The sequence below is a fragment of the Leptinotarsa decemlineata genome, unplaced genomic scaffold (genome assembly GCF_025532065.1).
Source record: "Leptinotarsa decemlineata unplaced genomic scaffold, Ldec_3_MD MMD2_tig00078422_RagTag_RagTag, whole genome shotgun sequence".
Lineage (NCBI taxonomy): Eukaryota > Metazoa > Arthropoda > Insecta > Coleoptera > Chrysomelidae > Leptinotarsa > Leptinotarsa decemlineata.
In genome coordinates, this window is record NW_027412747.1 from 4,036,011 (window position 1) to 4,052,500 (window position 16,490).

Sequence of the window (16,490 nt, forward strand, 5' to 3'; positions counted from 1 at the left end):
GATCATTCATCTCATCAAATTTTCAAGATTTTACCTGAACCTGTTTTACTCATCTCCCATTGGCTGAATTTACCGTTCATCACTCACAAACCATTTATAAAAGCATTACAGGTATGCAGCCCCTCATTTAAAGATTGACTCAGTACGGTGATTGTTATAAATTGAAAATATATCTGCGAGAATTGTTTATTCTTTCGAAAATCCAAGTTCCAGAAGAAATACGCTTGTTTTTTTCGCTTTCATCATCTGTTTGAACATTTTTCAAAATGAGTTCACGTAGAGGACTATCAACGACATTCTACGGCCGAGAAGAACAAAACTGTAAGAAACGACTACATCAGCGTATTTGGTCGCTGAGCTCTCTTCCGTGCACGAGATATGTGCCTCAGGTAAACCGCAAACGAGGAATGGATACCATATCGAGTCTTCAGATGCGGCGGACATCACGAAGAATCGAGCGAATATCGACACCACAATTCAACACTTTTTCTATTCTTGAGTATGTATTCGTCACATTGCTTCAAAACTATTTGATCACATTCGACGAAATGGCAAGGCTAGGATACACTACTCCGATTGATATAGAACGTTTTTATTCCCAAATCGATAGAGATTCCACCGGAAAGGTCTTCTCGATTCCCGGTTATTCAAACTTCACGACAGCCAGCAAGAATAAACTCTCGAATTATAATTCTGCAGGATTTCTTCTGAGAGAGTCAGACCGTTATCACTATTCGAGGACATGCTGTAGGTGCGGGAAGACATTCTACACAACAGCCGATTTCTACCTCACAACTGAAAGATGTTGCTATCATTGGGGCAAACTGCGGAGGTCGGTTCACCCACAAGATCCTACTCGTTGCCAGATGACTCACGAATGCTGTAGAAGGCCGCCAGGTTCCATTGGATGTACCGAAAGTCGCGTTCACGTTTGGAGAGGAGCAACCGAAAGTTATGAAGATTACGTTTTCACGACACCTACTCGGAATCCCCGTATATATGGAACTCATGGTGTTTATGCTCTGGACTGCGAAATGTGTTACACAGTAAAAGGCCTCGAAGTAACAAGAGTTACTATAGTTGATTCGAATGGAAGATGTGTATATGAGTCGTATGTGAAACCTCTTCATGAAATCGTTGACTACAACACACGTTTTTCCGGAATAAAGGCCGAAGATATGATTCGTGGTCCTACTAAGAGTCTGGCTGAGGTGCAAAGGGATTTGATGAGCTTCATCACAGCAGAGACGATATTGATTGGTCACGGTTTAGAGAATGATTTACGAGCCTTGAAAATCGTGCACTACAAAATTGTGGATACCGCATTTACATTTCCCCATGACAGAGGACTCCCTTATCGTAGATCGCTGAAAGATTTGATTTCGGAAATCCTCCATGATGATATACAGTGTAGTTCGAAGGGCCACGATAGTCGTGAGGACGCTACGGCTTGCATGCGGCTTATGTTATGGCGAGTAAGAGTAGACTTTTCAGGTTATCTGTAGTCTTGAAGAACGGAGAAGCGTGCTCATTATGCTTTCGGAAATATCAACGGGGTGCAAGATGCAATGACAGCATTTATTATTTTGTGACAATATTTTTCAATAAAACTTTTGATCTGTATCTTATTTTTTAATTCATTCAAATCCTTCAATGGATCGTATTCACGAAAAATCATATATTCACATTCAAGGGCCCAAATGATAAATATTTTTCGCCAATCACTATTATTATAATAGGTGCCCATAGTAATTTCATCGAATTCATCTTGAATTCGTGACATTATTTTTTAATGAAACTTCCGATTTGTTATGACATTTCAATAAATTGATGATTGGATTTTGACATAATTTAGTAAGAGAACAAAGACAACTGCGGAATTTTCCAGAAAAAACAGTGTGTTAGTGGCATTCTGGTCACATGCCAGGTTAACTAATATCCTTTTCATTGTCGAAGATAAAGTGGACAAGATGGAGGAATCTGGAGTTTTTAACCTTGAAATTCCGGACTGAGTGTGATAGTGATGCGGGTTAATGTGGCTGAAATTCCTTAAAACGATATGCTGAACATGAAAGGTCGTTCGGACTAGTTGAAAATGTTTCGACATTTTTAAAGAATCCTCTGCGTAACGACATTGTTACAGGTGAACAACATTCAGCTAATGAAGTCATTAAGTACTATCTGTTATAACTTACAATGGTGTATTGATATGAAAGGGTTAAACATTGTTGATTATTTCAATTCATTGTATTCGTTTGAGAATGTCCTTGCGGGATGAAACTGCAGTTACGTTAGTTGCAATTATGAGCGGTACAGAAAAACAGAAAGTAACATTTCTCATTTTTCGAAATGATGCTTTACGGAGAAACAGTGTTGGCTTCCCGATTCTCCATCTTGATACGAAAAAATGTGAAAATATCTCTAAGAAAGAAATGAAGCAATCAATTTCGAGTAGAAAGCCAAACCTTTTCTTTATCGGAAATCGATATCTCCTAAATATATATCTCCTTTCAAATCAAACAAGATTTTTCAAATTCGCTTAGACAAAAATTCATTTTCATTCAAAAACTACCTGCGATATGATAGAAGATCATATCAAAAATTAATATGCGGAACGGTATCATTTTCATCATGTACTTACTAAGTTCATAATATCCACATTAACTTCAGATCATTCATCTCATCAAATTTTCAAGATTTTACCTGAACCTGTTTTACTCATCTCCCATTGGCTGAATTTACCGTTCATCACTCACAAACCATTTATAAAAGCATTACAGGTATGCAGCCCCTCATTTAAAGATTGACTCAGTACGGTGATTGTTATAAATTGAAAATATATCTGCGAGAATTGTTTATTCTTTCGAAAATCCAAGTTCCAGAAGAAATACGCTTGTTTTTTTCGCTTTCATCATCTGTTTGAACATTTTTCAAAATGAGTTCACGTAGAGGACTATCAACGACATTCTACGGCCGAGAAGAACAAAACTGTAAGAAACGACTACATCAGCGTATTTGGTCGCTGAGCTCTCTTCCGTGCACGAGATATGTGCCTCAGGTAAACCGCAAACGAGGAATGGATACCATATCGAGTCTTCAGATGCGGCGGACATCACGAAGAATCGAGCGAATATCGACACCACAATTCAACACTTTTTCTATTCTTGAGTATGTATTCGTCACATTGCTTCAAAACTATTTGATCACATTCGACGAAATGGCAAGGCTAGGATACACTACTCCGATTGATATAGAACGTTTTTATTCCCAAATCGATAGAGATTCCACCGGAAAGGTCTTCTCGATTCCCGGTTATTCAAACTTCACGACAGCCAGCAAGAATAAACTCTCGAATTATAATTCTGCAGGATTTCTTCTGAGAGAGTCAGACCGTTATCACTATTCGAGGACATGCTGTAGGTGCGGGAAGACATTCTACACAACAGCCGATTTCTACCTCACAACTGAAAGATGTTGCTATCATTGGGGCAAACTGCGGAGGTCGGTTCACCCACAAGATCCTACTCGTTGCCAGATGACTCACGAATGCTGTAGAAGGCCGCCAGGTTCCATTGGATGTACCGAAAGTCGCGTTCACGTTTGGAGAGGAGCAACCGAAAGTTATGAAGATTACGTTTTCACGACACCTACTCGAAATCCCCGTATATATGGAACTCATGGTGTTTATGCTCTGGACTGCGAAATGTGTTACACAGTAAAAGGCCTCGAAGTAACAAGAGTTACTATAGTTGATTCGAATGGAAGATGTGTATATGAGTCGTATGTGAAACCTCTTCATGAAATCGTTGACTACAACACACGTTTTTCCGGAATAAAGGCCGAAGATATGATTCGTGGTCCTACTAAGAGTCTGGCTGAGGTGCAAAGGGATTTGATGAGCTTCATCACAGCAGAGACGATATTGATTGGTCACGGTTTAGAGAATGATTTACGAGCCTTGAAAATCGTGCACTACAAAATTGTGGATACCGCATTTACATTTCCCCATGACAGAGGACTCCCTTATCGTAGATCGCTGAAAGATTTGATTTCGGAAATCCTCCATGATGATATACAGTGTAGTTCGAAGGGCCACGATAGTCGTGAGGACGCTACGGCTTGCATGCGGCTTATGTTATGGCGAGTAAGAGTAGACTTTTCAGGTTATCTGTAGTCTTGAAGAACGGAGAAGCGTGCTCATTATGCTTTCGGAAATATCAACGGGGTGCAAGATGCAATGACAGCATTTATTATTTTGTGACAATATTTTTCAATAAAACTTTTGATCTGTATCTTATTTTTTAATTCATTCAAATCCTTCAATGGATCGTATTCACGAAAAATCATATATTCACATTCAAGGGCCCAAATGATGAATATTTTTCGCCAATCACTATTATTATAATAGGTGCCCATAGTAATTTCATCGAATTCATCTTGAATTCGTGACATTATTTTTTAATGAAACTTCCGATTTGTTATGACATTTCAATAAATTGATGATTGGATTTTGACATAATTTAGTAAGAGAACAAAGACAACTGCGGAATTTTCCAGAAAAAACAGTGTGTTAGTGGCATTCTGGTCACATGCCAGGTTAACTAATATCCTTTTCATTGTCGAAGATAAAGTGGACAAGATGGAGGAATCTGGAGTTTATAACCTTGAAATTCCGGACTGAGTGTGATAGTGATGCGGGTTAATGTGGCTGAAATTCTTTAAAACGATATGCTGAACATGAAAGGTCGTTCGGACTAGTTGAAAATGTTTCGACATTTTTAAAGAATCCTCTGCGTAACGACATTGTTACAGGTGAACAACATTCAGCTAATGAAGTCATTAAGTACTATCTGTTATAACTTACAATGGTGTATTGATATGAAAGGGTTAAACATTGTTGATTATTTCAATTCATTGTATTCGTTTGAGAATGTCCTTGCGGGATGAAACTGCAGTTACGTTAGTTGCAATTATGAGCGGTACAGAAAAACAGAAAGTAACATTTCTCATTTTTCGAAATGATGCTTTACGGAGAAACAGTGTTGGCTTCCCGATTCTCCATCTTGATACGAAAAAATGTGAAAATATCTCTAAGAAAGAAATGAAGCAATCAATTTCGAGTAGAAAGCCAAACCTTTTCTTTATCGGAAATCGATATCTCCTAAATATATATCTCCTTTCAAATCAAACAAGATTTTTCAAATTCGCTTAGACAAAAATTCATTTTCATTCAAAAACTACCTGCGATATGATAGAAGATCATATCAAAAATTAATATGCGGAACGGTATCATTTTCATCATGTACTTACTAAGTTCATAATATCCACATTAACTTCAGATCATTCATCTCATCAAATTTTCAAGATTTTACCTGAACCTGTTTTACTCATCTCCTATTGGCTGAATTTACCGTTAATCACTCACAAACCATTTATAAAAGCATTACAGGTATGCAGCCCCTCATTTAAAGATTGACTCAGTACGGTGATTGTTATAAATTGAAAATATATCTGCGAGAATTGTTTATTCTTTCGAAAATCCAAGTTCCAGAAGAAATACGCTTGTTTTTTTCGCTTTCATCATCTGTTTGAACATTTTTCAAAATGAGTTCACGTAGAGGACTATCAACGACATTCTACGGCCGAGAAGAACAAAACTGTAAGAAACGACTACATCAGCGTATTTGGTCGCTGAGCTCTCTTCCGTGCACGAGATATGTGCCTCAGGTAAACCGCAAACGAGGAATGGATACCATATCGAGTCTTCAGATCGAGCGAATATCGACACCACAATTCAACACTTTTTCTATTCTTGAGTATGTATTCGTCACATTGCTTCAAAACTATTTGATCACATTCGACGAAATGGCAAGGCTAGGATACACTACTCCGATTGATATAGAACGTTTTTATTCCCAAATCGATAGAGATTCCACCGGAAAGGTCTTCTCGATTCCCGGTTATTCAAACTTCACGACAGCCAGCAAGAATAAACTCTCGAATTATAATTCTGCAGGATTTCTTCTGAGAGAGTCAGACCGTTATCACTATTCGAGGACATGCTGTAGGTGCGGGAAGACATTCTACACAACAGCCGATTTCTACCTCACAACTGAAAGATGTTGCTATCATTGGGGCAAACTGCGGAGGTCGGTTCACCCACAAGATCCTACTCGTTGCCAGATGACTCACGAATGCTGTAGAAGGCCGCCAGGTTCCATTGGATGTACCGAAAGTCGCGTTCACGTTTGGAGAGGAGCAACCGAAAGTTATGAAGATTACGTTTTCACGACACCTACTCGAAATCCCCGTATATATGGAACTCATGGTGTTTATGCTCTGGACTGCGAAATGTGTTACACAGTAAAAGGCCTCGAAGTAACAAGAGTTACTATAGTTGATTCGAATGGAAGATGTGTATATGAGTCGTATGTGAAACCTCTTCATGAAATCGTTGACTACAACACACGTTTTTCCGGAATAAAGGCCGAAGATATGATTCGTGGTCCTACTAAGAGTCTGGCTGAGGTGCAAAGGGATTTGATGAGCTTCATCACAGCAGAGACGATATTGATTGGTCACGGTTTAGAGAATGATTTACGAGCCTTGAAAATCGTGCACTACAAAATTGTGGATACCGCATTTACATTTCCCCATGACAGAGGACTCCCTTATCGTAGATCGCTGAAAGATTTGATTTCGGAAATCCTCCATGATGATATACAGTGTAGTTCGAAGGGCCACGATAGTCGTGAGGACGCTACGGCTTGCATGCGGCTTATGTTATGGCGAGTAAGAGTAGACTTTTCAGGTTATCTGTAGTCTTGAAGAACGGAGAAGCGTGCTCATTATGCTTTCGGAAATATCAACGGGGTGCAAGATGCAATGACAGCATTTATTATTTTGTGACAATATTTTTCAATAAAACTTTTGATCTGTATCTTATTTTTTAATTCATTCAAATCCTTCAATGGATCGTATTCACGAAAAATCATATATTCACATTCAAGGGCCCAAATGATAAATATTTTTCGCCAATCACTATTATTATAATAGGTGCCCATAGTAATTTCATCGAATTCATCTTGAATTCGTGACATTATTTTTTAATGAAACTTCCGATTTGTTATGACATTTCAATAAATTGATGATTGGATTTTGACATAATTTAGTAAGAGAACAAAGACAACTGCGGAATTTTCCAGAAAAAACAGTGTGTTAGTGGCATTCTGGTCACATGCCAGGTTAACTAATATCCTTTTCATTGTCGAAGATAAAGTGGACAAGATGGAGGAATCTGGAGTTTATAACCTTGAAATTCCGGACTGAGTGTGATAGTGATGCGGGTTAATGTGGCTGAAATTCCTTAAAACGATATGCTGAACATGAAAGGTCGTTCGGACTAGTTGAAAATGTTTCGACATTTTTAAAGAATCCTCTGCGTAACGACATTGTTACAGGTGAACAACATTCAGCTAATGAAGTCATTAAGTACTATCTGTTATAACTTACAATGGTGTATTGATATGAAAGGGTTAAACATTGTTGATTATTTCAATTCATTGTATTCGTTTGAGAATGTCCTTGCGGGATGAAACTGCAGTTACGTTAGTTGCAATTATGAGCGGTACAGAAAAACAGAAAGTAACATTTCTCATTTTTCGAAATGATGCTTTACGGAGAAACAGTGTTGGCTTCCCGATTCTCCATCTTGATACGAAAAAATGTGAAAATATCTCTAAGAAAGAAATGAAGCAATCAATTTCGAGTAGAAAGCCAAACCTTTTCTTTATCGGAAATCGATATCTCCTAAATATATATCTCCTTTCAAATCAAACAAGATTTTTCAAATTCGCTTAGACAAAAATTCATTTTCATTCAAAAACTACCTGCGATATGATAGAAGATCATATCAAAAATTAATATGCGGAACGGTATCATTTTCATCATGTACTTACTAAGTTCATAATATCCACATTAACTTCAGATCATTCATCTCATCAAATTTTCAAGATTTTACCTGAACCTGTTTTACTCATCTCCTATTGGCTGAATTTACCGTTAATCACTCACAAACCATTTATAAAAGCATTACAGGTATGCAGCCCCTCATTTAAAGATTGACTCAGTACGGTGATTGTTATAAATTGAAAATATATCTGCGAGAATTGTTTATTCTTTCGAAAATCCAAGTTCCAGAAGAAATACGCTTGTTTTTTTCGCTTTCATCATCTGTTTGAACATTTTTCAAAATGAGTTCACGTAGAGGACTATCAACGACATTCTACGGCCGAGAAGAACAAAACTGTAAGAAACGACTACATCAGCGTATTTGGTCGCTGAGCTCTCTTCCGTGCACGAGATATGTGCCTCAGGTAAACCGCAAACGAGGAATGGATACCATATCGAGTCTTCAGATGCGGCGGACATCACGAAGAATCGAGCGAATATCGACACCACAATTCAACACTTTTTCTATTCTTGAGTATGTATTCGTCACATTGCTTCAAAACTATTTGATCACATTCGACGAAATGGCAAGGCTAGGATACACTACTCCGATTGATATAGAACGTTTTTATTCCCAAATCGATAGAGATTCCACCGGAAAGGTCTTCTCGATTCCCGGTTATTCAAACTTCACGACAGCCAGCAAGAATAAACTCTCGAATTATAATTCTGCAGGATTTCTTCTGAGAGAGTCAGACCGTTATCACTATTCGAGGACATGCTGTAGGTGCGGGAAGACATTCTACACAACAGCCGATTTCTACCTCACAACTGAAAGATGTTGCTATCATTGGGGCAAACTGCGGAGGTCGGTTCACCCACAAGATCCTACTCGTTGCCAGATGACTCACGAATGCTGTAGAAGGCCGCCAGGTTCCATTGGATGTACCGAAAGTCGCGTTCACGTTTGGAGAGGAGCAACCGAAAGTTATGAAGATTACGTTTTCACGACACCTACTCGAAATCCCCGTATATATGGAACTCATGGTGTTTATGCTCTGGACTGCGAAATGTGTTACACAGTAAAAGGCCTCGAAGTAACAAGAGTTACTATAGTTGATTCGAATGGAAGATGTGTATATGAGTCGTATGTGAAACCTCTTCATGAAATCGTTGACTACAACACACGTTTTTCCGGAATAAAGGCCGAAGATATGATTCGTGGTCCTACTAAGAGTCTGGCTGAGGTGCAAAGGGATTTGATGAGCTTCATCACAGCAGAGACGATATTGATTGGTCACGGTTTAGAGAATGATTTACGAGCCTTGAAAATCGTGCACTACAAAATTGTGGATACCGCATTTACATTTCCCCATGACAGAGGACTCCCTTATCGTAGATCGCTGAAAGATTTGATTTCGGAAATCCTCCATGATGATATACAGTGTAGTTCGAAGGGCCACGATAGTCGTGAGGACGCTACGGCTTGCATGCGGCTTATGTTATGGCGAGTAAGAGTAGACTTTTCAGGTTATCTGTAGTCTTGAAGAACGGAGAAGCGTGCTCATTATGCTTTCGGAAATATCAACGGGGTGCAAGATGCAATGACAGCATTTATTATTTTGTGACAATATTTTTCAATAAAACTTTTGATCTGTATCTTATTTTTTAATTCATTCAAATCCTTCAATGGATCGTATTCACGAAAAATCATATATTCACATTCAAGGGCCCAAATGATAAATATTTTTCGCCAATCACTATTATTATAATAGGTGCCCATAGTAATTTCATCGAATTCATCTTGAATTCGTGACATTATTTTTTAATGAAACTTCCGATTTGTTATGACATTTCAATAAATTGATGATTGGATTTTGACATAATTTAGTAAGAGAACAAAGACAACTGCGGAATTTTCCAGAAAAAACAGTGTGTTAGTGGCATTCTGGTCACATGCCAGGTTAACTAATATCCTTTTCATTGTCGAAGATAAAGTGGACAAGATGGAGGAATCTGGAGTTTTAACCTTGAAATTCCGGACTGAGTGTGATAGTGATGCGGGTTAATGTGGCTGAAATTCTTTAAAACGATATGCTGAACATGAAAGGTCGTTCGGACTAGTTGAAAATGTTTCGACATTTTTAAAGAATCCTCTGCGTAACGACATTGTTACAGGTGAACAACATTCAGCTAATGAAGTCATTAAGTACTATCTGTTATAACTTACAATGGTGTATTGATATGAAAGGGTTAAACATTGTTGATTATTTCAATTCATTGTATTCGTTTGAGAATGTCCTTGCGGGATGAAACTGCAGTTACGTTAGTTGCAATTATGAGCGGTACAGAAAAACAGAAAGTAACATTTCTCATTTTTCGAAATGATGCTTTACGGAGAAACAGTGTTGGCTTCCCGATTCTCCATCTTGATACGAAAAAATGTGAAAATATCTCTAAGAAAGAAATGAAGCAATCAATTTCGAGTAGAAAGCCAAACCTTTTCTTTATCGGAAATCGATATCTCCTAAATATATATCTCCTTTCAAATCAAACAAGATTTTTCAAATTCGCTTAGACAAAAATTCATTTTCATTCAAAAACTACCTGCGATATGATAGAAGATCATATCAAAAATTAATATGCGGAACGGTATCATTTTCATCATGTACTTACTAAGTTCATAATATCCACATTAACTTCAGATCATTCATCTCATCAAATTTTCAAGATTTTACCTGAACCTGTTTTACTCATCTCCCATTGGCTGAATTTACCGTTAATCACTCACAAACCATTTATAAAAGCATTACAGGTATGCAGCCCCTCATTTAAAGATTGACTCAGTACGGTGATTGTTATAAATTGAAAATATATCTGCGAGAATTGTTTATTCTTTCGAAAATCCAAGTTCCAGAAGAAATACGCTTGTTTTTTTCGCTTTCATCATCTGTTTGAACATTTTTCAAAATGAGTTCACGTAGAGGACTATCAACGACATTCTACGGCCGAGAAGAACAAAACTGTAAGAAACGACTACATCAGCGTATTTGGTCGCTGAGCTCTCTTCCGTGCACGAGATATGTGCCTCAGGTAAACCGCAAACGAGGAATGGATACCATATCGAGTCTTCAGATGCGGCGGACATCACGAAGAATCGAGCGAATATCGACACCACAATTCAACACTTTTTCTATTCTTGAGTATGTATTCGTCACATTGCTTCAAAACTATTTGATCACATTCGACGAAATGGCAAGGCTAGGATACACTACTCCGATTGATATAGAACGTTTTTATTCCCAAATCGATAGAGATTCCACCGGAAAGGTCTTCTCGATTCCCGGTTATTCAAACTTCACGACAGCCAGCAAGAATAAACTCTCGAATTATAATTCTGCAGGATTTCTTCTGAGAGAGTCAGACCGTTATCACTATTCGAGGACATGCTGTAGGTGCGGGAAGACATTCTACACAACAGCCGATTTCTACCTCACAACTGAAAGATGTTGCTATCATTGGGGCAAACTGCGGAGGTCGGTTCACCCACAAGATCCTACTCGTTGCCAGATGACTCACGAATGCTGTAGAAGGCCGCCAGGTTCCATTGGATGTACCGAAAGTCGCGTTCACGTTTGGAGAGGAGCAACCGAAAGTTATGAAGATTACGTTTTCACGACACCTACTCGAAATCCCCGTATATATGGAACTCATGGTGTTTATGCTCTGGACTGCGAAATGTGTTACACAGTAAAAGGCCTCGAAGTAACAAGAGTTACTATAGTTGATTCGAATGGAAGATGTGTATATGAGTCGTATGTGAAACCTCTTCATGAAATCGTTGACTACAACACACGTTTTTCCGGAATAAAGGCCGAAGATATGATTCGTGGTCCTACTAAGAGTCTGGCTGAGGTGCAAAGGGATTTGATGAGCTTCATCACAGCAGAGACGATATTGATTGGTCACGGTTTAGAGAATGATTTACGAGCCTTGAAAATCGTGCACTACAAAATTGTGGATACCGCATTTACATTTCCCCATGACAGAGGACTCCCTTATCGTAGATCGCTGAAAGATTTGATTTCGGAAATCCTCCATGATGATATACAGTGTAGTTCGAAGGGCCACGATAGTCGTGAGGACGCTACGGCTTGCATGCGGCTTATGTTATGGCGAGTAAGAGTAGACTTTTCAGGTTATCTGTAGTCTTGAAGAACGGAAAAGCGTGCTCATTATGCTTTCGGAAATATCAACGGGGTGCAAGATGCAATGACAGCATTTATTATTTTGTGACAATATTTTTCAATAAAACTTTTGATCTGTATCTTATTTTTTAATTCATTCAAATCCTTCAATGGATCGTATTCACGAAAAATCATATATTCACATTCAAGGGCCCAAATGATAAACATTTTTCGCCAATCACTATTATTATAATAGGTGCCCATAGTAATTTCATCGAATTCATCTTGAATTCGTGACATTATTTTTTAATGAAACTTCCGATTTGTTGACATTTCAATAAATTGATGATTGGATTTTGACATAATTTAGTAAGAGAACAAAGACAACTGCGGAATTTTCCAGAAAAAACAGTGTGTTAGTGGCATTCTGGTCACATGCCAGGTTAACTAATATCCTTTTCATTGTCGAAGATAAAGTGGACAAGATGGAGGAATCTGGAGTTTATAACCTTGAAATTCCGGACTGAGTGTGATAGTGATGCGGGTTAATGTGGCTGAAATTCCTTAAAACGATATGCTGAACATGAAAGGTCGTTCGGACTAGTTGAAAATGTTTCGACATTTTTAAAGAATCCTCTGCGTAACGACATTGTTACAGGTGAACAACATTCAGCTAATGAAGTCATTAAGTACTATCTGTTATAACTTACAATGGTGTATTGATATGAAAGGGTTAAACATTGTTGATTATTTCAATTCATTGTATTCGTTTGAGAATGTCCTTGCGGGATGAAACTGCAGTTACGTTAGTTGCAATTATGAGCGGTACAGAAAAACAGAAAGTAACATTTCTCATTTTTCGAAATGATGCTTTACGGAGAAACAGTGTTGGCTTCCCGATTCTCCATCTTGATACGAAAAAATGTGAAAATATCTCTAAGAAAGAAATGAAGCAATCAATTTCGAGTAGAAAGCCAAACCTTTTCTTTATCGGAAATCGATATCTCCTAAATATATATCTCCTTTCAAATCAAACAAGATTTTTCAAATTCGCTTAGACAAAAATTCATTTTCATTCAAAAACTACCTGCGATATGATAGAAGATCATATCAAAAATTAATATGCGGAACGGTATCATTTTCATCATGTACTTACTAAGTTCATAATATCCACATTAACTTCAGATCATTCATCTCATCAAATTTTCAAGATTTTACCTGAACCTGTTTTACTCATCTCCTATTGGCTGAATTTACCGTTAATCACTCACAAACCATTTATAAAAGCATTACAGGTATGCAGCCCCTCATTTAAAGATTGACTCAGTACGGTGATTGTTATAAATTGAAAATATATCTGAGATAATTGTTTATTCTTTCGAAAATCCAAGTTCCAGAAGAAATACTCTTGTTTTTTTCGCTTTCATCATCTCTTTGAACATTTTTCAAAATGAGTTCACGTAGAGGACTATCAACGACATTCTACGGCCGAGAAGAACAAAACTGTAAGAAACGACTACATCAGCGTATTTGGTCGCTGAGCTCTCTTCCGTGCACGAGATATGTGCCTCAGGTAAACCGCAAACGAGGAATGGATACCATATCGAGTCTTCAGATGCGGCGGACATCACGAAGAATCGAGCGAATATCGACACCACAATTCAACACTTTTTCTATTCTTGAGTATGTATTCGTCACATTGCTTCAAAACTATTTGATCACATTCGACGAAATGGCAAGGCTAGGATACACTACTCCGATTGATATAGAACGTTTTTATTCCCAAATCGATAGAGATTCCACCGGAAAGGTCTTCTCGATTCCCGGTTATTCAAACTTCACGACAGCCAGCAAGAATAAACTCTCGAATTATAATTCTGCAGGATTTCTTCTGAGAGAGTCAGACCGTTATCACTATTCGAGGACATGCTGTAGGTGCGGGAAGACATTCTACACAACAGCCGATTTCTACCTCACAACTGAAAAATGTTGCTATCATTGGGGCAAACTGCGGAGGTCGGTTCACCCACAAGATCCTACTCGTTGCCAGATGACTCACGAATGCTGTAGAAGGCCGCCAGGTTCCATTGGATGTACCGAAAGTCGCGTTCACGTTTGGAGAGGAGCAACCGAAAGTTATGAAGATTACGTTTTCACGACACCTACTCGAAATCCCCGTATATATGGAACTCATGGTGTTTATGCTCTGGACTGCGAAATGTGTTACACAGTAAAAGGCCTCGAAGTAACAAGAGTTACTATAGTTGATTCGAATGGAAGATGTGTATATGAGTCGTATGTGAAACCTCTTCATGAAATCGTTGACTACAACACACGTTTTTCCGGAATAAAGGCCGAAGATATGATTCGTGGTCCTACTAAGAGTCTGGCTGAGGTGCAAAGGGATTTGATGAGCTTCATCACAGCAGAGACGATATTGATTGGTCACGGTTTAGAGAATGATTTACGAGCCTTGAAAATCGTGCACTACAAAATTGTGGATACCGCATTTACATTTCCCCATGACAGAGGACTCCCTTATCGTAGATCGCTGAAAGATTTGATTTCGGAAATCCTCCATGATGATATACAGTGTAGTTCGAAGGGCCACGATAGTCGTGAGGACGCTACGGCTTGCATGCGGCTTATGTTATGGCGAGTAAGAGTAGACTTTTCAGGTTATCTGTAGTCTTGAAGAACGGAGAAGCGTGCTCATTATGCTTTCGGAAATATCAACGGGGTGCAAGATGCAATGACAGCATTTATTATTTTGTGACAATATTTTTCAATAAAACTTTTGATCTGTATCTTATTTTTTAATTCATTCAAATCCTTCAATGGATCGTATTCACGAAAAATCATATATTCACATTCAAGGGCCCAAATGATAAATATTTTTCGCCAATCACTATTATTATAATAGGTGCCCATAGTAATTTCATCGAATTCATCTTGAATTCGTGACATTATTTTTTAATGAAACTTCCGATTTGTTATGACATTTCAATAAATTGATGATTGGATTTTGACATAATTTAGTAAGAGAACAAAGACAACTGCGGAATTTTCCAGAAAAAACAGTGTGTTAGTGGCATTCTGGTCACATGCCAGGTTAACTAATATCCTTTTCATTGTCGAAGATAAAGTGGACAAGATGGAGGAATCTGGAGTTTTTAACCTTGAAATTCCGGACTGAGTGTGATAGTGATGCGGGTTAATGTGGCTGAAATTCCTTAAAACGATATGCTGAACATGAAAGGTCGTTCGGACTAGTTGAAAATGTTTCGACATTTTTAAAGAATCCTCTGCGTAACGACATTGTTACAGGTGAACAACATTCAGCTAATGAAGTCATTAAGTACTATCTGTTATAACTTACAATGGTGTATTGATATGAAAGGGTTAAACATTGTTGATTATTTCAATTCATTGTATTCGTTTGAGAATGTCCTTGCGGGATGAAACTGCAGTTACGTTAGTTGCAATTATGAGCGGTACAGAAAAACAGAAAGTAACATTTCTCATTTTTCGAAATGATGCTTTACGGAGAAACAGTGTTGGCTTCCCGATTCTCCATCTTGATACGAAAAAATGTGAAAATATCTCTAAGAAAGAAATGAAGCAATCAATTTCGAGTAGAAAGCCAAACCTTTTCTTTATCGGAAATCGATATCTCCTAAATATATATCTCCTTTCAAATCAAACAAGATTTTTCAAATTCGCTTAGACAAAAATTCATTTTCATTCAAAAACTACCTGCGATATGATAGAAGATCATATCAAAAATTATTATGCGGAACGGTATCATTTTCATCATGTACTTACTAAGTTCATAATATCCACATTAACTTCAGATCATTCATCTCATCAAATTTTCAAGATTTTACCTGAACCTGTTTTACTCATCTCCTATTGGCTGAATTTACCGTTAATCACTCACAAACCATTTATAAAAGCATTACAGGTATGCAGCCCCTCATTTAAAGATTGACTCAGTACGGTGATTGTTATAAATTGAAAATATATCTGAGATAATTGTTTATTCTTTCGAAAATCCAAGTTCCAGAAGAAATACTCTTGTTTTTTTCGCTTTCATCATCTCTTTGAACATTTTTCAAAATGAGTTCACGTAGAGGACTATCAACGACATTCTACGGCCGAGAAGAACAAAACTGTAAGAAACGACTACATCAGCGTATTTGGTCGCTGAGCTCTCTTCCGTGCACGAGATATGTGCCTCAGGTAAACCGCAAACGAGGAATGGATACCATATCGAGTCTTCAGATGCGGCGGACATCACGAAGAATCGAGCGAATATCGACACCACAATTCAACACTTTTTCTATTCTTGAG

The 16,490-nt window shown here is 37.9% G+C and overlaps 1 protein-coding gene across 1 annotated transcript; it reads left to right on the top strand.

Moving 5' to 3' along the window:
* Positions 1-11,688: 11,688 nt before the first annotated feature.
* On the top strand, positions 11,689-12,159 carry LOC141487368 (putative exonuclease GOR). The gene has a single exon (XM_074186324.1). It carries the CDS (start codon positions 11,689-11,691, stop codon positions 12,157-12,159), a length of 471 nt encoding a protein of 156 aa, XP_074042425.1.
* The last annotated feature ends 4,331 nt before the right edge of the window (positions 12,160-16,490 follow it).

What these genes read in the sequence shown, in the direction of transcription:
- LOC141487368 (XM_074186324.1), top strand. Translation starts at nt 11,689, where the DNA reads ATGTGTTACACAGTAAAAGGCCTCGAAGTAACAAGAGTTACTATAGTT.